This window comes from Corylus avellana, chromosome 6 (genome assembly GCF_965113065.1).
Source record: "Corylus avellana chromosome 6, dhCorAvel1.hap1.2, whole genome shotgun sequence".
Classification (NCBI taxonomy): domain Eukaryota; kingdom Viridiplantae; phylum Streptophyta; class Magnoliopsida; order Fagales; family Betulaceae; genus Corylus; species Corylus avellana.
The window spans coordinates 22,529,939-22,553,435 of NC_142495.1; the positions used below are offsets into that span (position 1 = coordinate 22,529,939).

The 23,497-nt window shown below is 34.7% G+C and overlaps 1 protein-coding gene and 2 pseudogenes across 1 annotated transcript; 2 read left to right on the forward strand and 1 right to left on the reverse strand.

Annotated features, from left to right (window-relative positions):
* Positions 1–9,991: 9,991 nt before the first annotated feature.
* LOC132186775 (Transmembrane amino acid transporter family protein) lies at positions 9,992–12,181 on the forward strand. Its single transcript, XM_088517768.1, has one exon. The coding sequence runs from the start codon at positions 10,241–10,243 to the stop codon at positions 11,723–11,725; it is 1,485 nt and encodes a 494-aa protein (XP_088373894.1). The 5' UTR covers positions 9,992–10,240; the 3' UTR covers positions 11,726–12,181.
* Positions 12,182–13,334: 1,153 nt separating this feature from the next.
* On the reverse strand, positions 13,335–16,221 carry LOC132188150 (pentatricopeptide repeat-containing protein At4g14050, mitochondrial pseudogene; annotated as a pseudogene).
* Positions 16,222–19,435: 3,214 nt separating this feature from the next.
* LOC148585045 (protein FAR1-RELATED SEQUENCE 5-like) lies at positions 19,436–22,018 on the forward strand (annotated as a pseudogene).
* The last annotated feature ends 1,479 nt before the right edge of the window (positions 22,019–23,497 follow it).

The window sequence follows — 23,497 nt, forward strand, 5'->3', positions numbered from 1 at the left end:
GGTGGAAACTGGAAACCCTTTTTTTTTTTTTTGTTCTCTCTCTCTCTATTTAAAACGCCAACGTTTAACACATTCTGACAAAAATAAAAAATTATTTTAATGATTGATTGTCTTAATCCTAAAACTGTTGTACAAGGATACTTATATAAGGATGCAACAGGAAATTCAAAAACACATATAAGCATCAAGTAAGGAGTAAGGAGAGCTATTATCTAATCCTAACTGTTCTTAATATTCTCCCTCACGTTCGAGTGTAGTCATGAACACCTAACTTGCACAATAAAGTGGAGAACTATGCGGGATCGAAACTTATATCGAACGACATGAAAATTGATTTAAATGTGTTTTGTACGTTTATGATATTGTTTATAGGCATTGTTTTTAGGTTAAAACACGAGTTTAAGAAAGACCGAGAGTTTAAGAAAGACTGAGAAATGGTAAAAAATAAAGAAACTTGTACATATTAAACACAGAAACGTGCGTACGGTTTAATTCAACTTAAAAATCTATTTAATAATTTCAAATTATGAGTTCACGGCACATATCATCGGGAGAAAAGATTCGGCTGTTAAATCCATTTTAAGGAATAAGCCATCTCTTTCTTTCTTTTTGTTGGTAAAAGTATTTATTCTCCATCAAAAAATCAGAAATCTAATGCCATTACCCCCACCTAACTTTGACAAATAAAAGCCCCTGTCTCCACGTTGGACCACAAGATGATGCCATGCAGCTCAGGTCCTCTCAATATATGTCTTTCCACGTCCATTCATTTGCCATTGGAGGCTAACTACTGTTTCCACTTTTGGTGCCACGTGTAAGTCACTTGCTAAGTTTTCCATTGCAATTTTCCTATTTCGGTTTTTTTTTTTTGGTATTATTATCTCAAAATATCGATATGTCGCGAGAATTTGACGGTGACCTTGTTTTGACAATTGTGACATGATTCCAAAGGTGCGGTGGGGGCAATAAAAAGAAAAGGAAAACCAAGAGATAGAGGAGACTGTTGCCCCCACTATGAAGGGTATGTCAAGGGGCCCGTCCAATATAGGGACACGTTGGAAGATCCTTTTTTCTCAAATTCAGTATTTAATGTTAAACAAAACTCTAGTATCATTGAAGAAGGATCACGAGCATAACACCCTTACATCATAGAGAAAAAAACTCTGAAAAATCATAACCAAATCTACGAGATTACAAATCATAGATGCTTACATAAAAATCAAACATTTAAGATATATCTATGACATCAATATCCGTTAATCTATCACTACTTTTTTTGTCCGGTTTTAATAGTATTAATTAATAAGAAAGTAAATATTTCTTACATAGTTACCCCGACAAAAAGGGTTGTTGGGTCAGGTTCGGGTCGACTCGTCAATTCGATAAGGATAAACCTGAACACGATCCACTTCACCCATTTAACAAACGAGTTGAACTATTTGACCCATTTAGACCCAAATGTGACCTATTTGACTTGTTTAACCTGTTTCAACATGTATTTATTATATAAAACATATATATAATTTCATTTACGGGTTAACCGGTTTATGACACGAACTCGTTTATGCCAAATCTTAATTCTTTAATTTCGTGCTACGTTCGTAAGTTGTGTCAAAAATTATGACTTAATTCAAAAAAACATGTTACTTTTATAGACTATATAGTAGTTTTAAAGAAGTTTTTGTCTTACTTGTTGAATACATCCATGCATGATCTTTTTTTATTATTTTTTTTAAGGAATAAACTCTCAAGCTTATTCTTTAATGATTGAATTGAAATATTGGGGTCCGTAAGTTGAATTTAAATTTTGTTATATATATATAATTAGGATTGAATTTCAATCAAGGAAAAAGTTATACTAAAATTCCATATATTATTAACAAAACTTAATATAAAGTGCTCCTACTTGTGATGATGTTTGCATAATTTCAAGCTCACAAGGCATAGCAAGTGATGTGATATATATATATATATATATATATATATATATATATATATATATATATATATGGTTATTTTATGGATAACTCCAAATGATTATCTTCTAAAAACACGAACAAATTAAAGCAAAACGATCGCTGCCGACGTTACGTCGACGTCGATGTCCCTCTCTCTTGTGGTGGGTGATTGTCATTATCAAATTTTAATGTTTCTTAGCATGTAAAGCACCTGCTTTCACCTATCATTCAACTTTAATGTGCCCATCCGCCATGCTGCCACCATGCCCCATTGCCTTTTATTTCATGGACGGTGGGAATAAATTTCAACAATACTTAATTGGGCGCCACATCGCTGTTTGAGAGGTGTTATTACAATGTCAATCCAAGTACTCTAACCCTATATATATGTATTACAAAATATCAAGAGATAAGAGTTACAATTACAATGTAGAAGTAAAAGAGACATGTAATATTCATACTATTTTTCTATGAAGTGTAATACAGCCACAACTTAAATCTAACTTTGGCTCAACTTCTAGACCAAAATTTTCTCTCTCTAGTTTAAGGCTCTCTCTTCTCCACATGCAGTTTTTTATTTTTTTTTTATAAACTTAAGAGAAAAGTTGAGCCAAAATTAGGTTTAAGTTGTGTCTTTATCATTTTCATTTCTCTATAAATATTCAAATGATGAAGTGAAAAAAAATTAAAAATTAAAAATTAAAAAAAAAAAAAGTCAAACACGTGAAACGACTTGGGTAGTTCGATTTCAGTGCAAGAGAGGTGTTGAATATTTTATTGTGTTGTGTATTATTTTTCTAACAACTTTGTAGCTAGATCCATGCCTTGAAATTCAAATATGTCCCGATTAAATTGGATTCAAGTAAAAATAAGTCTTGTACAACCCTTCTTCATCACTTGCCAAAAGATTCTTACTCTGAGAGTGCAAATCTGCCTAAAGTCCTTCATGCATCCTTTTTTTTTTTTTTTTTCCTTTTCTTAGCTTTGAGATTGGTTTTATCAATCATTCAGAATATTATTATTAATTATTGTTTTGCCAAAGAAAGAAAGAAAGAAACTACCGCAATTGTCTATAGTTGTTCGTTGTCCAACTTTCTTCATCTTGGACCATGTTCTTTTCTTTTAATAACATTTGAATATGAACATTTCCCATGTTTGAAAAATGGTCAATGGTGAATTTTGTTCAGAAAAGCAAAAGAAGTTTGATTAGGCATGTCGTTTTATGCCCCCCTTTTTTTTTTCTCCCTCTTTTTAATAAAAAAAGGCATGTGGGGAGTTTAATTATTTGTTACTATTCTATTCGAATATGATTATAGTAACCCATAGTCGCTGAGAGCCGCACATAAATAGCTTAGACAATAAAAACTTCAAGTGCTCCTTTAAATTCGATGGAACAATAGCTTGATCCAATCTTACCAAAACATTAATAAAAACTAAAATAATTTACACTAATCATACATAAAGATTCTTATACTCCGTTTGTTTTACCGTAAAATGATTTAAATCTAACGTCCTAAAGTATACCTAATGTTAGGTTGATATTAATTGACTCGTATAAATGTTGCAAAATTCATAGACACGTGTCTTATATCTAGCTAGTTAAAAACAAGAGGAAACTTCTAACTTCTCAATCGGAGGTGGAAGTTAAGATGGTCCATACTCGTTAACCAAAAATAAATACCTTCATATAATTAAAGAAAGGTCAACATTTTAAATCGAAAGTCGACTATTCAAACATGACCCAAAAACCCACATGCAATAAACTCTGACCAATCTGTTTTTTTTCAATAAAAAACAAAAAATTATATAAATATAGTCATGCACGAAATATCATGATGTGATTAAATAATCTATTGAAAGCTAATGTCACTTTCCTAGTCAGAATAAAAAGCATTTAAAGCTAGTCAATGTTGTCATTGTTAAGGAGAGAGATGGTGGGTGCTTGAATTTAATCATTTATTGGACCATAATTTTTTTTTTTTTAAAAAAAAAAAAAATTTGCAGTTTGTGATTGAGATTGAATGCGAGAGGAAAGCAACCCTTTTTGGGCCAATTCCTTTATTGTTGAATTCTTCCACTGATATCCTGGCTGTTATACAATTTAATAATGTAATAATAAAATTAATATTAAATTAGTATTTGTAAAAAAAAATAAAAATTAATTTTTATTGTCATGTTATTTTAATTATCTGACAGTAGTATACCAATCTAATAAAAATGAACAAGTAAAACGCCCGCCCGGAAGTATGAGTAGCCCAATATGACCTTTTGGGCAAATGGGCCATTTTTATTAACTCTATGGGCTGGGCATAATCTATAAAGGGGGTCCAAAAATAAATTATAGAAGAGTGCCGACCTAATTTCCTAATGTAACCCAACCCTTGTTTTTGACCTTAACTATAGGAACCCAACCACCTTTTTGAAATCCTCTTGCAATCTTTGCATGGTGACATGATTTATGGAAGAGCTTCATAACCAAAATATAATAATAATAATAATAATAATAATAATAATAATAATAAAACAAAACAAAACATAACATTGTGGCCCTAAACTAAGTCCAATAGGCAGCGGGCCAAAAATATATCCGGCCTCTACCTACCTCATCTCTTCCCCTATGTTTTTTTATTTCTTTTATTTTTAATTTTTTGAGTTTGATAGCGGGTAGGATGAGCCTTGATGTATTTCATTTTCTTCTTATAATATACTATGACTAATGCTAAATATTGCACTTTTATTTCACTTTCATCCATATGATAGTATTCATTAGTTCCTTGATTTTTCTATATATATAAATAATAATTGATCCAAGAGTTAATAGACATTATCACATTAGCTCATTAGAATGAAAGTGAAATATGGGTGTGGTATTAAACAATACTCATATAATATAGAGTATGCTATATATCACATCACTATTTCACTATGCTAACGTAACACTATTAATCTACTCCTAAATTGGCCATTGTTAAAAGAAAAAAAGAAAAAAAAAAAAATTGATAGTATTGGGTCAACATAGTGAGATAATGGTGTGGTGTATACCATTACTCCCTTATTATATATATAGTAACTAGCTCATAAAAAAAATTAAAAAAGAATATAAGGAAAAAAGTTGCTTGTAGTAGGGGTGACAACTAATGTTTGTATGTCGAGTTCGGGTCGTGTTAAGGCGTGAGTATAAGACTATATAAGTCAATCATAATCTTACCCATTTAATTAAATGGGTCAGACTCTTTAATTCTAACCCTTTAATTTCTTGTTAGATTCGTATCAAATTTGTAAATCCTGTCAAAAATTACTAATCTTGACGTGTAGCAACAGCTATATTGAACCCTTTTTTAAAAAAGTGTGCGTGGTCCCTACCTAATGCCCCAAAAATAAAATTAAAAAAATGCTATACCTTCCCTCTCTGAGATTGGTAAGAATATTTTAGGCGAAAAGAGCATTTGACTATTTTCGAAAAAAAAAAAAAAAAATTGAAGAACAAGAAAAGGGTAACTGGGGTCATGAAAAAAAAGGCAAACAACTCTTTATGAATTTATATATATATATATATATTATATTATGGGGACCACATTCTAGATAGGGTTTGTTTAATCAATCAGAGAATAATCCTTTTTCCATCTCGTACGTCTAATGATCCAACAAAACTTCTCGTGAGATTGTTGGTACCATCTCACGATAAAAAATTTGAGCGTCAAAAGTACGATAAGATATGATAAATTAGTTGTCATGAGTCATGACCCATCATATCTTGTAGACCACATCATGATGAGGGTGTCATTACATGATTATACTTGACTAACTCTCCTTATTAAAATAATATTAATGATACATACATTAATTTGTTATTATATACTCTTACCAAGAATCTCATGTAGTCATGTTCATTTCAGAGGGTCCTCATTTTCAAATCTCACATGAACCAAAACTTCGATTTTCTCTTTATGATTTTTTTTTTTTTCCATAATTTTTGTTCAATATTTGATTAAATAATCCCATTACAGATTACCAAAATAATTAAGGGTTATGCTTTTTATTATTATTATTATGTCATAAGACAAGTCAAATGAGGTAGACGAAGTTGTAAGACAAACTCACTTAGCAATCACATTGAATTAGTCATATTGTACTTTTATGCAAAATGAGAATGGCTAAGCAAATGAGTAAAAGTGCTCCCACATCATATTAGCCATCTAGATGTATTTGTGTATAATTTATTTACTATTTCTCTATCTCACTCTCTCTTTCTTTAATTTATTTATTTTTTCCTTCTTTCCTTCCAACGAGATATGCGCAGATACACATCCCTGCATAATTTGTATTGAGAGTTTATTACTTTAGAAAATTATATAACATTTTTTTAAAAATAACCGGTAAAAAAAGACCGTTTAGAAGAAATATAGTCGAAAAAAATACAATCCTTATAAAAGAAATAAAGAAAGATAAAAAATAGTATAAAAAATAATATGTTAAATGATAGAGAGAAAGAATAGATAATAGGATGTATAATGCATTTCAAAACCCATTAGTCAAACTAGATAAAATGGGTTTTAGTTAACCATTTGCATAAAAATATAGATAAACCAATGTGAATGCTCTTGAAGAATAGCTCTTCCCTCTAGGTCATGGAAATTGTTATTCCAAGTGTTAAAGTATATGCTCATTTGTAACCTTTTTTCCTATTTGCTTAAGAAAAAAAAAAAGAAAAAAGAAAGTGTTAAGGTATATGTATACTTTAACACCAAAGTTATTTTATTCCATCTTCTTCAATTCTTAATGATGCTATTCATTTTTATAATGGAATAGTCATTCTGTGTACCAAACGTACCCTAAAAAAGTCAATAAAAGAGAAGCAAAAGCTACTGTTCTAGCTGCTGATCTAGCTTTTTCAGTCGATTCCAAATATCTAATCCTAGAAGGGGACTCTCTCTTAACAACCAGGGCCATTAGTTGGCCTTCTACTTTTGTGAAATTGGAGGATAGAAACAATTTATAAGGGGCATCAAACATCATATTTCTTTCTTTCCAAGATGGAGTGCTTCAAAGACTTCCAGAAATGCAAACAAAAGAGCTCACATGGCAGAAACATGGGCAGCATTCTCATCTTTGTTTTGGCTATGTTACTTGTAATTCTTCCTTATTTATTGTTTTGAACTCTTGTTAGTTGTTTGTAGCCCCACCTTTCCTGTTTTGACTGGTGAAAAAAACAAAGAAGTAAATTACCCTCATTCGCACACAATAGCAGAAACTGCAGAAATGTGAGTTATTGTTTAAATTGGGCACGTATATCATGTGACAATGATAAAAATGTCAGAAGATTAGAATACAAACACAAACAAACAATAGTTTCAGAGATGAGGAATACCTGCAGAGGCATCTCCTTGATATTGTTGAATCAATTGTACTGTAAAATAATAGTAGCATTTGGGACTTTCTTGTTAAATCATTGCTTACTTAAAAACTTAAGCCAATTAATACATATAATATTTAACTGAAATATGAAGGTAAATGACGGAAATAGAGTTCGAACTCAGAATTTCTGCTTTGATACCATGTTAAAGCACGACTTATTCCAAAAACTTAAACTGATAGGAAGAGATAGATTTAACCTGATAAGAAGGAAAATGCATTCAACATCACCCAAAAATGCCAAAAATGCATGCAATCCAATGAATTTTGAATCGGATTAGGATCTCCTATAATTTTTTTTTTTTTTTTTTTTTTCGATTTTCAAATTATAAAATTTAGGCTATTTCTTTCCATGCAATTTACATGCAATAATTTAAAAGATGCAACATTATCTATAAATATTTAATTGATAAAATAAAAATATATGTGAATATACCACTTGGTAGCTACCACCTACTTCAATTTTAAAATTTTCTCTAAATGGGTAGTTAGGATAGTCTTTGTGCTCATTAATTATTTCCAATCACAATAAAAATATCATCATATAATAATCAATTTGTGAATGAAATTTTTTTGAAAAACAAACGCACTAATATCAAACTAATTAGTATTAATTTTTTTAACAAAATAATGCATGGCACGCGTGGGTCTCTTTCGCTTATATAGAGTATGGGCCGATTGTTTTATAGAATAGACGGGATTGTTTGTAATAGAAGAATTTGGATTGGTTGGGTTAAAAACCCGACCCAAAAGCCCATAAGTCAAAGTTTAGAGATTATACCTGGCAACTCTGCTTTTTATCGAATACTCCATACTTTTTAGACCATGATTTCCCTTCCTTAGGGCTTTGCTACTCCAAAACTTTTCCACACCCTCAACACTAACTATATGCTAGGTGCTCGATCTCCTATTATTATATGAGAATATTATTTTCTAAAAATCAAGTGAGAGAAATAATTGATACTTTCTTTTTTGCTTTTAAAAAATAATATTCATCTATGATCAGGAGAGTACCTAATATTCACATTTTAGTTAATGTGATAACTTTTAGTAGATATTTTGATTGTAATTATTAATGTTGATAGAATAATAAAAATCTTATATTTCCGCAGCTTAGTATTCTCTTTTGAAGAGTAGAGGAGTTCTTGGTCTTATTCTTTGGTGAAATTAGACGAAGAGGCGAACCGCCGAACCGTAAATCGATTAATAATTTCTTGGGGCGTTGCAAATATCCCTTCAAACTAAAGGTGGAAGGATTCTCCAAACTTGTGTTTGAAAAAAATGTTTTTCTTTTCTTGGAAATGGCAGGACAGTGATAGAGGCCAAAAATTTGTTGGAGTTAGTGATGGGCGACTGCGTTGATTGAAGATGGACCTTTAATAACAATAGGCCAAAAAATAGCAAACTATGGCCAAAATGAGAGCTAACAAAGGACAATAATGAGGCGAACTATGAGCCTCAAATGTGCATGGATTTAAAAAAATGGTCCAACAAAGGGCCAAACATATGCCTCTTGCGATTTTTTTTTTTTTTTGTTTTTTTAATTTTTTTTTCACAAATTAAATCAGAACCAATCAACAACACACCAGCATTAACCAAATGATTCAATCATTTTAAACAATAACAAAAATTATTCGTCTTAAGCAGAGAGAGAGTCACTAATGGCCTTTTTGTTCGATAGAGGGAGCAAAAGAAGAAGAAGAGTCGTCGGGGTCGGAGGCCCTTGATTGCCATCTCGAGCTAAGCTTTGGGTTTACATGACAAAATTTCTCCATAAATGACCATTGTTTATTTCTTTTGGAACGTGAATCTCTTTTTGAATATGTTTACAATTTGAAAATGTGGCATGTGTTTGGCCTAAAAAGAGATCAAAGTCGTGGATTAGCTACTCTCCAATTCATTTGAACCGAAAACAATCCAATAACTAAATAGTAATGTTAACGTAACTGTCTCAACTAACCTTTAAATTAATCATCAATAATGTGAGATATTTGTGGAATAAAAATATAGTATCTAGTATTACTCTTTATATTTTAGGATAAGTAATGTTAGATACTAAATTTTTATTTTACAATTGTCCAACAATATTAACGTGACACTCCAAATCAATATTCGAATTTTTTGTATTAGACATGAATTAATTAAAACTTCTACATGAACCTTAATAAATGTTAATATAGTTACAATACCTAACATTCCCCTATCAAGATCAATTCAAGTGAGATTGAACTAATTCTTAAAGGGACAAAAATGTCCTCCAAACGAAATTTCTTTTAACCTAGTCTAATAAGTGTCAAATGTCATTTCTTACATTTTTTTTAATATTTTAATGGTTGTTTATTGTCATTTTACTAATCTAAGAATCCAAACATTAATTTTTTTAAAATTAAAAAAATATTAAATAACACTTGTTACTTATTAAAGTAGGTTGAAAGAAATTTCCTCCAAATTAGTTGAAATGAAATATATATCCTAATTAAAGAGTTTGTTAATTTATACCTTGCATTTGCATGACGTGGCGTTGTCCACGATGGAAAAACAAAATCCAAAAAAATCAAGTCCACGCTTGAAACTCCAACGAAACACACAGTCCAATAACAAAACCTATTTGTCATAAAAAAAAACTACGAATCCTCCTCATTTCTTCCTCTTCCTCTATCCCTTCCATTTCCATTGGCCAGAACAAAGAAAGGAAGAGGGATAAACCGTTGACCTTGAGATCTAGGTTTCTGTCTCCCTTTCCATTCTTACATGGAGAAAATCTTCATCCCCGAAGTCTGGTAAGTTTTCTCATCCATTTTCCTCTCTCAGATCTGCAATTTCATATTCAGATTGCTCAATTTTTATTGCACTAATTCTATCATATAGAGATGGATAGCACTTATTCCTCTATACCCAAAAAATCGTATGTAGAATTAGAATCCCACAATGATCCCCAACACGCTAGATCTCCTCCCAAAGCCCATGTCAAATTGCTACCTTTGGATGAAGAAGGAGGTTACCTACATTCTTCCAAGAATGTGGGTGATGGTGATGATGGTTTTGATAATGATCTTGATTTTGATTTTGATAATTATCCTCTTATTGATGGTGGGTCTAAAACTGGGTCTGGAATTTCTGGGGCTGTGTTTAATTTAACCACTTCGATTATTGGGGCTGGGATTATGGCCCTCCCGGCTGCAATGAAGGTTCTTGGATTGGTTTTGGGGTTTGTTTTGATAATTTTGATGGGTATTTTGTCGGAAATTAGTGTCGAATTGTTGGTGAGGTTTTCAGCCTTGTGTAAGGCCACTACGTACGGTGAGGTTGTGCAATACGCGATGGGGAGACCGGCGAGGGTGTTATCAGAGATTTGTCTGATTATTAACAATGCAGGCGTGTTGGTGGTGTATTTGATTATTATGGGGGACGTCATGTCCGGGTCGGTTCATCATGTGGGGGTATTCGATCAGTGGTTGGGGAATGGAATTTGGGATCAGAGAAAGCTGGTGATTTTGGTTGTTGTGGTGGTGTTTCTTGCTCCACTTTGTGCTTTAGAGAGGATTGATTCATTGAGCTTGACTTCGGCTGCTTCGGTGGCTCTTGCAATTGTGTTTGTTGTGGTTGCTGTTGTTATCGCATTTATTAAGCTTGTCGAAGGAGACATTGAGGCTCCAAGGATGGGTCCAGATTTTGGGTCAAAAAAGGCTATTCTGGACTTACTTGTGGTGATTCCCATCATGACGAATGCTTATGTTTGTCATTTCAATGTTCAGCCTATATATAATGAGCTTGAAGGGCGGTCTCCTCAGAAGATGAACCGGGTGGGGAGGATCACGACTGCTGTTTGCATTGTGGTCTATGCTTTTACAGCCATATCAGGGTATCTATTATTTGGGGAGGATACTGAATCTGATGTGTTGACCAATTTTGATAAGGACCTTGGGATTCGTTTCAGTTCAGCATTGAACTATATTGTCCGGGTTGGATACATTTTTCATTTGGTTCTTGTTTTCCCAGTTGTTCATTTTTCCCTACGGCAAACAGTGGATTCCTTGGTGTTTGAGGGATCTGCTCCACTCTTAGAGAGTAGGAAGAGGTCTTTAGGCTTGACACTGGTTTTGTTAGCCATTATTTACTTCGGGTCCACTATGATTCCTAACATTTGGACAGCTTTCAAGTTTACAGGGGCAACAACAGCAGTGTCATTGGGTTTTATATTCCCTTCCCTTATAGCATTAAGGTTAAATAAGCAAGGGGGTGGTTTGAACTTCAAGGAAAAGTTCTTGTCCTGGCTGATGCTAGTATTAGCCATAGTAGTTGGAGTTGTTGGAGTGATCGGCAATATCTATGGCATTGAAAGCCAATCCAAGTGATCCTTTTCATAGTGATGGGCAAGGCTTCTCTATTCAATGTTGCTTTGTGTCCACTTGAAAATTTAAATGAAATGCGGGTGATTGATGAATCTTGATAAGGCAGGTTTAATAAAACACAATTCTTCAATATGTGATGATTGGAAGATCCGAGGGGTGCACTAATGTTCCAAATACAATGTCTTTTTATGCTTCAGAAGAACTGTGACAGGCTGAGCTTACATGTCAGGGATGTTTAGAGGAGAATCTTCATTGTAGTAGCCTCCCCATGTAAGTTCTGTTGTAAATACTGCAAATTGATTCATGCCATACTTTTCCTTAGTCCCACGTTTATTTCTTGTCGGCAGGGGCTGTTGTAACTGTATGTTTTAGAAACGATACTGCTGGTTGAACGGTTACTTTAGTTTACACTGGCCAGCAGCATTTCCCATTTCTTGGATAAAGTCTGTTCTTCTTCAATGTTGGTATGTTGTTGATCCCAATCCTCCAAAACATTTCACCCTGGTTTTTTTGAACGTTATTTTCAATACGGAGGTTTGTCTCCGAAGCTGAAAAATGAGTTTAAGCCTTTTTCTATTCTTTTAGTGTAAGAATATGATAGTGAGTCATGCAATTTAGTACCGTTATACAAATGTAATACAATTTTTTTTAATCTTCATTCTCATTGAGGACTGTACATGCGAATGCAAATGCAGTTATTGCTAGAGCACTACCGGCAGCTTCCCAACCATTTTCCCTCAATTTAGGAAATAAAACTACTTTTTGATTCCTTATAAAACAAACACCCCACAATAGATTTTCTTATTTTTTTCTATATGAATGAAATACTATTTTTTTTTTTTTTTTTATCATTGCAACCAATGAGAGAGAAGATGAGAGAGAGAATTGTTGGGACATGTGAAAGAGAGAATAGAGAATTCTTTGTTTATAATTTAATAAAGCATTGGGTATTTACAGTGTTTTCCAATGCATATAAAGCATTGGGTATCTATAGTGTTTTCTAATGCATTGGGAAACACTGTAGATACTCTTTGATGTTGGTTAAATTTAGGGTTTTTGATGTGAGTGATTTTTTGTGATTTTTTTTGAAATTTTTCCTAAACATAGGGAAGGGAATAGGCTATAGAGAGTCTGTTGCTAGTGGTCTAATGTATGAAATTAGGGTTGTGAGCCGAGTAGCCGAGTTTGGCATTTTCGGACTCAACTTGGTTGCGTCATATCAATCAATGATCAACTCAGGAAATTCCTTTGCAAAGGTTGAGCTTGGCTTGAACTCCGCAAAGATCACAAGCAGAGTCCCTATTGATTACTCGATCAGCTCGAGCTCGATTTTTTTAAATTATTATTATTTACATATCAATCAATGATTGGTTCTAATGTGAATCAATGTGTATTTAATGGTTTTCGACTTTTTGTCAAACAGCAAGACAGTAGAAACCATTTTGGACAATTAACTTATCCAAGGACGTTTAGGATATTTTTGATACCTTAGGGATTAGTTCGGTTTAGCTGCGAACCCACAGATCATATAAGTAATTTAAAGAAAATTTTAGGGTTAATAACTTTTTTAATACATGTGGTAAGACTTATTATCAAATGACTACTTCGGTTTCAAAAAGTATTACAAGTGGTATATGTATACATTCAATAATCCGAATAAAAGTAGAGGTATATGCTCAGCGACCGAGCTTTTACCAATAATCCCCACAAGAACACAGGCCATCCCTAAAATGGTGGAATCTACTCCCATCTCGAATAACAATCTTACGCTGCGTAACAATGGAAATTGATTTCATAAATGAGTGGCAGTCACCACAAGTTCGAAGATTCTTCATGATCTGAATTGGCGTTCCGTTCGGCGTGCGTAAGATCCCGTAGGCAACTGCGAGCTTCTCGCTATGGTAGAGAAGCTCATCCTGTTTTTGCTCCTCTTCCACATCATGAAGAACAAAATTTGTATCCGGAACATAACCTGTTTCTCTAAACCGTCCATACAAGTTCTTTAATGTTGAGTGAATCTCCCCAATCTCATCATGTGTCTTGTCCCCCATAAGGAAGTAGTGCAGCTTGTTCTTGATCTCAATCCGGCTGATTCCGGGTTCTTTGCTCACTCCCCTATCTTTCATTGATTGCCTTATTTCCAATACTTTGTCCCACATACCTTGAGATGCATATATATTTGACAGTAAAACATAGGCTCCAGGTCTCATTGTCCCCATCTGGAAAAGCCTTTCAGCAATTCTCTGGCCAAGTTCCATGTTTCGATGGATCCTACAAGCACCAAGAAGTGCTTCCCAAATCACAAGATCCGGTTCTACAGGCATGTTTTGGATGAGAGCTTCAGCTTCAGAAAGCCTTGCAGCCCTACCAAGGAGATCAACCATACATGTATAGTGATAAACCAACGGGGTAATCCCGTAATCCCGGGTCATGGAAGTAAAATACGCCCGCCCTTTATTGACCAACCCTGCATGGCCACAAGCGCATAGAACCCCAACAAAACTGATTTCATTAGGAATAACCCCTGAGGCTTCCATTTTTTCGAAAATTTCGACCGCTTTTGTGCCTTGTCCATTCTGTGCACAGCCACCTAAAACCGCATTCCATGTGACTATGTCTCGGTCAGGCATCTCTTCAAAGACACAAAGGCCATCCAGACTGCCACACTTGAAGTACATGGTTATAAGAGCATTACAAACAGACAAACAAGAATTAATTCCAAGTTTGTATGTCAAGGCATGGATCTGTTGCCCAAGCTTGGTTGCACCAAGGCTCGCACAAGCACTTAGGAGGCTTGTAACTGTAATTTGGTTTGGTCTCATTCCTCTGGCTAACATGCCAAGGAACAATTCGAAGGCAACATCTCCTTGCCCTGCTTGCTCGTAAGCTGAAATAATGGCAGTCCAAGATACCGCATCCTGTTTTGGCATCTTTTCAAAAGTTTTTCGAGCATCATCCAACATGCAATTCTCCGAAAGCCTAGAAATGAGTGAGTTCCAAGATACAGTGTCTCTCACAAACATTGTGCTAAAAACCTGGGATACATCCTCGATGTTCTTACACTTTCCATACATGGAGATCAGCCCATTTCCTACAAAAGAATTGAATTGACACCTTGTTTTAATGGCAAGCGAGTGTATCTGTCTACCCCTCTCAAAATCTGAACTGTTTGCACAGGCAAAAAGAGCACTAGTAAAACTCGAATGATTTGGAACATTTCCTAACTTATGAAGCTCGGCAAACAACTCTAAAGCTTCTCTGTTTTGTCCATTATGCACAAACCCAGAAATCATCGCAGCCCAAGAAGCAGCACTCCGCACAGGAATACGCAAAAAAATATCTTTTGCTTCTTCAATCATTCCATTCTGAGCATACCCAGCAACCATAGCATTCCACATAACCACATTGGGGTTACCAATCTCATAAAAAATACGCCTAGCTTCATACATCTTTCCCTTTTGAGCATATGCAGTTATAATTGTTGCCCGTGCAGCAACACTCTTTGCCGGATCCCTCTCATAAAAATCAATTGCATTGTCAATTCTATCATACTGTGCAAATGCCGCAATCATCGTTGACCATGAGTACTCATTCCGATTTGGCATTATCTCAAAGAACTTAATAGCATTATCCAAACTCCCATTCCTGGTATAGGCATCCAAAATTGCAGTCCCCACAACCACATCTTCCTCGTACCCCGTCTTGATTGCCAGCGTCCTCAAACTCTCAAGCAACTCTAAATCATTCAACCCCTTTATGGCTGACAAAGCTACAACCAATACTGCCTCGTTTGGCCTCATTCCGCTTCTCACCATCATCAAAAACAGAAACCATGCTTCTCCATACTCATTTATCTCAAAAAAACCGGATATCATTACCATCCAAGACACCAAACTTTTCTCCCCCATTTTCTCAAATAACTCATACGCCTCCCTTATCATAGAGCAATTGCAATACCCTGTAATCATCGAATTCCACGACACGACGTTTCTTTCGGGCATTTCATTAAACAACACTCTAGCACTCCTCAAATCACCATTCTCCACATACCCACTAATCATAGCGTTCCAAGAAACCACACTACGTTCCGGCATTGCATCAAAGAGCACCCGAGCCTCATTGACAAGCCCGAATTTCGCATACCCAGTTAACAAAATTGTCCAAGTTCTCACATTCTTGCCATGAAACACATTGAAGAGCATTTGTGCTTCGGGTAAGAGACCGTTCCGAGTGTAACCTGAAATCATGGAGTTCCAGGATCCCGGGTCTCGTTGAGGCATTGAGTCGAACAGTTGGCGTGCCTCGGCTACTCGGCCGACCTTGGAAAGGTCTTGGATGGCTTTGTTGCATTTGTAGAGATGAATTTGTGGGACAGGAGAGAGTGTGGAGAGAGAGCGGACGTGGAAGAGACGAGGTATTATCATTGAATATAGTGGGAATTGTCGGAGCCAATAGTTCACTTTGAGCTCGACGGCGAAGACAAAGAGACAGAGAGGACCGTTCAAGTAATCCGAATTTGTCTCTGTCGGGCGTAGTATGTTTTCCGGGTTCTGGACGGAGACCCGATAGAGTAAATGGGCCAATTTGGTAATATGGCCCAACCGAACGGCTAGCCTGGTGGTCCAATAATATCTTTTCAGGGCCAATTAAGGACTTGGAAGATTTCTTGGAATGCTTTGCCTACATTATCTAATATTGGCAGATTTGTTTCCAATGCCCCTTTGGTTAGTTTAGTGATCATGACGGAAATATCATTGCTGCTGTTTGCAAAAAAGTGCCCTTGCTAGAAGTTAATGCCGGTTCAGCTCAGGCTGCCTTGTTGGCAGTTCAATTTGCTTCCTCTTTTGGTTGCCATTCTCTTTGTCTTGAGGGAGATTCCCTCACTGTGATCCTAGCTATCAACAAGGTTTTTCTTTTTACTGATTGCTCCTTTGCTCCAATAATCGGAGATATTCATTTGCAGTTCCATGGTTTTTCTACTTGGACAACAATGAAGATCTCTCTTAGTGTTAACTTTAGAGTACACCAGCTTGCTAAATGGGCCGCTTCCAATCGTATCTTTGGAAGCATTCTTATGTCTTGTGACCTTGTCCTTTTATTTCTTCGGTTAAAATATAAATAAATAATATAATCTATTTATACTTGCGAGCTAAAAAAAAACCAAAAACTTTACATATCTATGTCAGAGGAGAGCGAATTGAATAGTTATTTTTATTTTTTAATTTGGTAACAATACACATGCTTTAACTGGAATTGAATCGGCCACCCCCGACGGCCCTCAGTGTGGGTGAGGCCACCCCTAAAGCAAATTTGGGGTGGCTTGGCCACCCTCGATAAGCAGTCGGGGTGGTCACAGCCACCCGAGACAACCCGCAGGGGTGGTTGTAGCCACCCTAGAGAGCTTCGGGGGTGGCCGTAGCCACCCCAAAATGCAATGGGGGTGGTGTGACCACCCCTGACCTTCACCCACTTTATTTTTTACGTTTTTTATTTTAATTTTTTTTCTTAAGTTTAAAATAAAATAAAAAATAATATGAGTGTTTTTGAAAAATGTATTAAATTTAAGAAATAGTTATTCCTGTATGTAAGGGATTAAACATTTTCACAAGAACAACTATTCATACGAATAGACCCCTACTAGACAAAATAATGATTATTCCATAAAAGTAGTCATTTCATTCAAGGAGTCTATTTCGCAAACCAAATGGGGCCTAAGTTGATAAGAGTAATGCTAGAAGCTATTTCGCATTCTAACCATAGCTCCCTTACCATGGTTTTCAATTACATTCTAAACATTATCTTTTAGAATTATGATAAAAATTATATTTTTATCCCATAGCTATTTCACTATGTTATTAACATAGAAGTCCCAATTAACTCTTGAATCAATATTTGTTTATCATATAAATACTCAATGGTTTGTTAAGACTGCTATATCAACATTGTATGATAATTATAAAATAAAAATGTAGTATATACAATTTCACTATCTTTTATTTCGTGCACATTTTCAATTTAATCCGAGCTTTTTGTTACTAGTGTCAAAGTAACTAAAAGTCCAGTATTGCCATATGGTCACACTAAGTGCAAGCGTTGGAGATTGATGCAAATATCTTATTGGAACTGATGTAGCGAATGATAGACATGAAAGAGAAACTATGTTCTCAATACACACATTGATATAGAAAACTGATAATACTATTGACGGCAAAAATTCTAATTGTTCTAATACAACTGATCAAACTTATAGTAGTCCCCAAAGGGTAACTTAATCTGTTAGGGACCACGCTTTATGAAGTGGAGGTCACTAGTTCGAATCTCTCATTCCCCCTCTTATGTGGACATGTAAAAAAAAACTTATAGTAAAACCCTAAAAAGCTACCAAAGGTAACAAAATCCTCCCAAGAATGGAATGAAAAAATAAAAGCAATAGTTATAGAAATACTTGATACCAAAGAAATCTAAAGATGGAAAATTAACATCCTAACCTAAAATAGAAATCAATAAAATTGATTTTCTTTGTCAACCAAATATGTTCGAAAGAGAATAACTTATATAAGGTCCGGGCACAAACCAAGGCCTTTGTGCCCTCCAATAAGAAGGCGACACATTAGCGTGGAAGACTATAACAAAAATATGGTGTTCCACCTAATCTTTTTTCTAGAATACCTAAAACAAAATACCTTATAAAATAAACTTTTCATATTTTTTTCCAAGACCCACCCCAGCCACCAACCTGCCGCTGGAGACAACGCCGGTTGGTATAGAGAAAGCCGGAGATGACGCCGTCCTGTACAGAAAACGTCGGGTAAGAACGGTGCTCCTCCTCCCTCTCTCTGGTGCCTCTCTCTCTCACTGGTGGCAACAGAGATTTTTTCTCTGTTTTGCTATGCTCCCTCTCTCTCACACACAAACCAGTGCTCCCTCTCCCTCTATCTCTCTCTCTCTCTCTCTCTCACACACCGGCAGTAGAGAAATTTTTCTCTGCTGTCGGTGCTCCCTCTCCCTCTCTCTCTCTCTCAAACACACACCGGGGTGCTCTTTCTCCCTCTCTTCAGTGCTCCCCCCTCTTTCTCTCACACACACAATGGCAACAAAGAAATTTTTTCTCTGCCACTGGTGCTCCCTCTCCCTCTCCCCCCCTCTCTCTCTCTCTCTCTCTCTCTCACACACACACACTGGCAGCAGAGAAAAGATTTCTCTGCTGCCGGTGCTCCTTCTCTCTCCCTCCTTCTTAGATTAGAAATTTCTCTGTATTTCTCTTGCATTGTTAAATAAGAATAAAACTCAGATTGCCATTGAATAAAACCCAAATTGCCATTGAAATTTCAGCTGCTTCGGTATTGCCATTGAATGATAAATAAAGAAAAGTCCGGTTGATATTTGAGTTGTGTTGGTAAGGTAGGATCTATGGCTAATGTACCCTTTTTTTTTTTTTTTTTTTTTTTAACGTTGTAAATGCACTAGTTTTGGTTGAAGAATGTTATATTTATGTTTAGAGATTTTAGTATTTATGATTAAAGAATATTGTTATCTTCTTGCAAGATCTCTGTGATGAGTATTAATGTTGAAGAACTTGCTACAAGTTCATGTTGTGATGATTTTATTGAAGATGCGCATGTTGACAAAGAAATGATAAAAGATCAAAATGATTTGAAGCAACCAATTGCGAGTTTTGCCTCATATAATGGTCTTAAGGAACGATGTCTTGATATGAAATTTGATGAATTAGAAGATGCTCATGCATGTTATAATGCTTATGCAAGGCGAAATGGTTTTAGCATTTGAATAAGTCATTCTTGACTAGCGAAGGATAAGTCAGTAATTGGGATAGAATATGTTTGTTCAAGAGAAGGATTTCGCCATAAAAGTTATCAAGAGAAAACCTATACAAACCCGAAGCCTGGAAAAACAAGGATAGGATGTAAATCAATTATGGGTTTAAAGAAAGTGGGATTAAAATGGATTGTATGTAAGTTCAAAACTGAACATAATCATGATCTCCTTAGTCCTAGAAGTACAAGTTTGCTTCGTGGACATAGAGGGGTAACAAGTGCCCAAAAGAGTCTTATAGAAACACTCAATAAATATGGTGTACCTCCAAGGAAGAAATGTCAATGTTGAGTGAAGAATCTGGCGGTGACCATAATGTTGGTTGTACTGCTAAAGATGTTCAAAATTATTTGGGCAATAGAAAAAGATTTCTTTTTGGAGAGGGAGATGCACAAAAAATGTACAATTATTTTCTTGAGAGACAAAGCAAAAATCTGGGTTTTGTTTACGCAATCCAAGTGGATGAAAATGGATGCATGGGCAATTTTTTTTTTTTTTTTTTTGACATGTTCGCATAAGAGGAGGGAGGGGGATTCGAACTAGTGACATTCGCTTCATTAAGCGTGGTCCTAGCCGGTTGAGCTACCTCTTGGGGACCATAGGCAATTGCTTTTGGGCAGATGCTAGATCACGAGCTGCATACCAATATTTTGGAGATGTTGTTACTTTTGATGCTACCTATTTGATAAATTGTTATAAGATGCATTTTGTTCCTTTTACTAGAGTTAACCATTATCACCAATCTGTGATGTTTAGATGTGATTTGCTTGTAAATGAAACGATTAAATCTTATATGTGGTTGTTGAAAACATGGCTTGAAGCAATGCATGGACGTGCTCCTTCTACAATTATTACTAATGATGACAAGGCTATGGGCAAGGCAATTGCAGAGGTACTACCAAATACTACCCATAGATTGTGTTTATGACATATTTTACAAAAGGTTCCAGAACATTTGACTCATATATATAATAAATATCCATCATTTCAAATAGACTTTCGACATTGTATTCATAATACAATCACAATTGAAGAATTTGAGACGGAATGGAGTGAAATTGTAGGCAAGTATGAGTTGGGAGAGAATGATTGGTTGAAAAAACTTTATATGCGGTGTGAAAAATGAATGCCGACTTACTTGCGAACCACATTTTGTGCTGGCATGTCTACAACTCAACGGAGTGAGAGTATGAATAAGTTTTTTAAGGATTATGTTTGTTCGAGCACAATGGTGAGTGACTTTGTCTATCAATATGAAAAAGCCTTGGATGCACGTTATTTTCAAGAGAAAGAAAGAGATGTCAAGACAAAAACTTTGAAACCGATTATAAAAACATGTTACAAGATGGAAGTAGAAGAGGCAAAAGTTTACACAAGAGAGTCTTTTTCGATGTTTCAAGAAGAGTTATTTAATAGTCAAAATTACTACTCATCTAAACATCAGGAAGAAGGAGGGGTGAAGATATATATGGTGGCCCTTTATGGGAGAGAAAGTTCATTTTATGAAGTTGCATTTGAAGTCCTTGAGAAGAAAGCTACTTGTACATGTCACAAGTTTGAATTTGTTGGAATTTTATGTAGGCACATTCTTCAAATTTTTTTGAAGAAATCTTTGGTGGACACTATTCCCCAACATTATGTCTTAGAGATATGGACGATCAATGCCAAGAGTCGCATTATACATGGCATTTTTAGTGATGATATACAAATAGAAACAAAAAATTCTTCTACCTTGATGAGAAATAGCTTAATGTTGCAACTTTATGAAGTTGTAGAAGTGGATTGCCAATCAAAAAGAAAATATAATCATTTCAGCATTGGTTTACAAAAGCTTCATCACGAGCTTCTGACAATAGATGATGATTGTGATAAAGATATAAATGATGCTAATATAGGAATTGCTGAGGGTCCTGTGTTGAACAGCCAAGCACTATAAAACCTTGCATTCACTTTGCAAGATCTTCCACATGTTAGTTGTAGAGGAAAACCCAAATCTTTGAGACAAAAAAATCCGAAAGAAAACCAAGCAATCAAGAAAATGACATGTTTCATTAGCAAGAAGACGGGACATGTGAGAACCAATTGTCCTTCACATAAGCAAGCCAGGTACTCTTATAAATTTCTTTGATTTACAATAATTTACATGAAAATGCATTTTGATTTAATTAGCATTAAAATCTTATTTTTTATAGGGATATTTCGAATACAAATTTGAGGCCAACTAACTTGGGGTTGATAGATCAACAAAGTTTAGTAAAGGTAAATATTTTTTATAACTATCCTCCATCAAGATCATTTTTGTCCATTATCTAATTTTATTTATTTATGAATTATTTACAGTACTTTTTGCCAACTATGGAGTATCCCTTTACTACTACATTTGACATGCATCAAGATCCTATATGTTCATCTACTATAGTTGATATTGGTGCAGATAACATCAAAGCCTATGGAACTCATTGAAGTTACTGTGATTTATGTGGTGTGATTTTTTTTGTGAGGTTGCAATACAAAAGATATGGTTGTATGTAGTTTTTTTTTTTTTTTTTTTAATCAAATATGGCTGAATGTGGCTATATGTGATTGGTTTTTTTGACATCAACGTTTTTGGTAATCTGACAATGATGATATTTAGAGAAGTGGTAATTTAACATGGTGATAATAGAGTTTGAATTCTCAATTTATATCTTATTTTAATTAAATATTTTATGTATTGTATCTCACTTATATTAGGAGTAAGGAAGAACGTGAGGGAATGTGTTATATACCATATTGATTTAATAATTACATTTAATAATTTTTTTTTTATTGTCTTAACCTTTTGAAATTTTACACCTCTTAGAGCATTGCCAATGTAGAAACCATATTTTTATGTAAAATGGTTTCTTAATACTTACTTTTATGTAGTTTAGTTAAGTCATTTTTAAATGTCTCTACATCCGATTAGCTATATTTCTATCTATTCTATTAAAATATTATTTAAAGTAAGAAAAGTTTTGAGAAAAAGAGAACATGTGAGAGGAAAAATTGGAAAAATTTTGGGAAAAAGAGAACATGCAGAGAAAAAGTAGGAAAATATTTGGGAAAAAGAGAAAACAGGTGAGAGAAACAATGAAAAATAAAATAGCTCCCTTAAAAAATGCTGCTACATTTAGCTTTTTTTTTTAGCTCTTCCAATCAAATATCTATTTTACATTTTTTATTTTTTTTGCTAATCCAATGTAGGGAGTTTTTTAAACATTTGAAGAGTTATTTTAAATAAAAGTAACATTTGGTTCTTCCATTGAGAATGTTGTTAGTGTGCAATAAGTGCATTATGCTTGGGACAATATTGTAGAGGGACTGTAAGTACAATAGCCTAGACATTTTTTGCTAAGTAAATTAAAGCAGGACAAGAGTGGATGACAGACTGAAAACTCTAAAACGACACCCATTCAAATGTCTAGGTGATTCACAAATATTAAGCGGAATAAGATCTGACCTAACAAATAATAATCAACCAAATACAGATATGTAATGAAAAACAAGAACACAAATATTTGGTTACAAAGAGGAAACTATTTAGAGAACTCTCTAAATATAAAACCTCTCCGGGACAGCTAAACCTAGGAAATCAATCCACTATAAGAAGAATAAGGAATACAAGAAGAATCACAAAACCTTTACAATTTACTCTTCCTTGTACACGACAAGCGACCCACTTGACTTCTACCGCAGTAGCCCTTTCCAGAACATCTGGCACAATTCTTTTATAAGATTTCCTTTCACCAGAACTCCGATTGGCTTCACGTATTTAATCCCTTCTCAAATAAGCTAGAACAATATCTCTCTCTAAGCTCTCTGATTTTGCTCTCCAAAATACGTACCTTTCTATGTAGCAAAATCGTGTTTAAATAGAGATTGAAATAACAAACTAGTAGCCATGTCCGGACATGGATAAGT

What these genes read in the sequence shown, in the direction of transcription:
- LOC132186775 (XM_088517768.1), top strand. Translation starts at nt 10,241, where the DNA reads ATGGATAGCACTTATTCCTCTATACCCAAAAAATCGTATGTAGAATTA.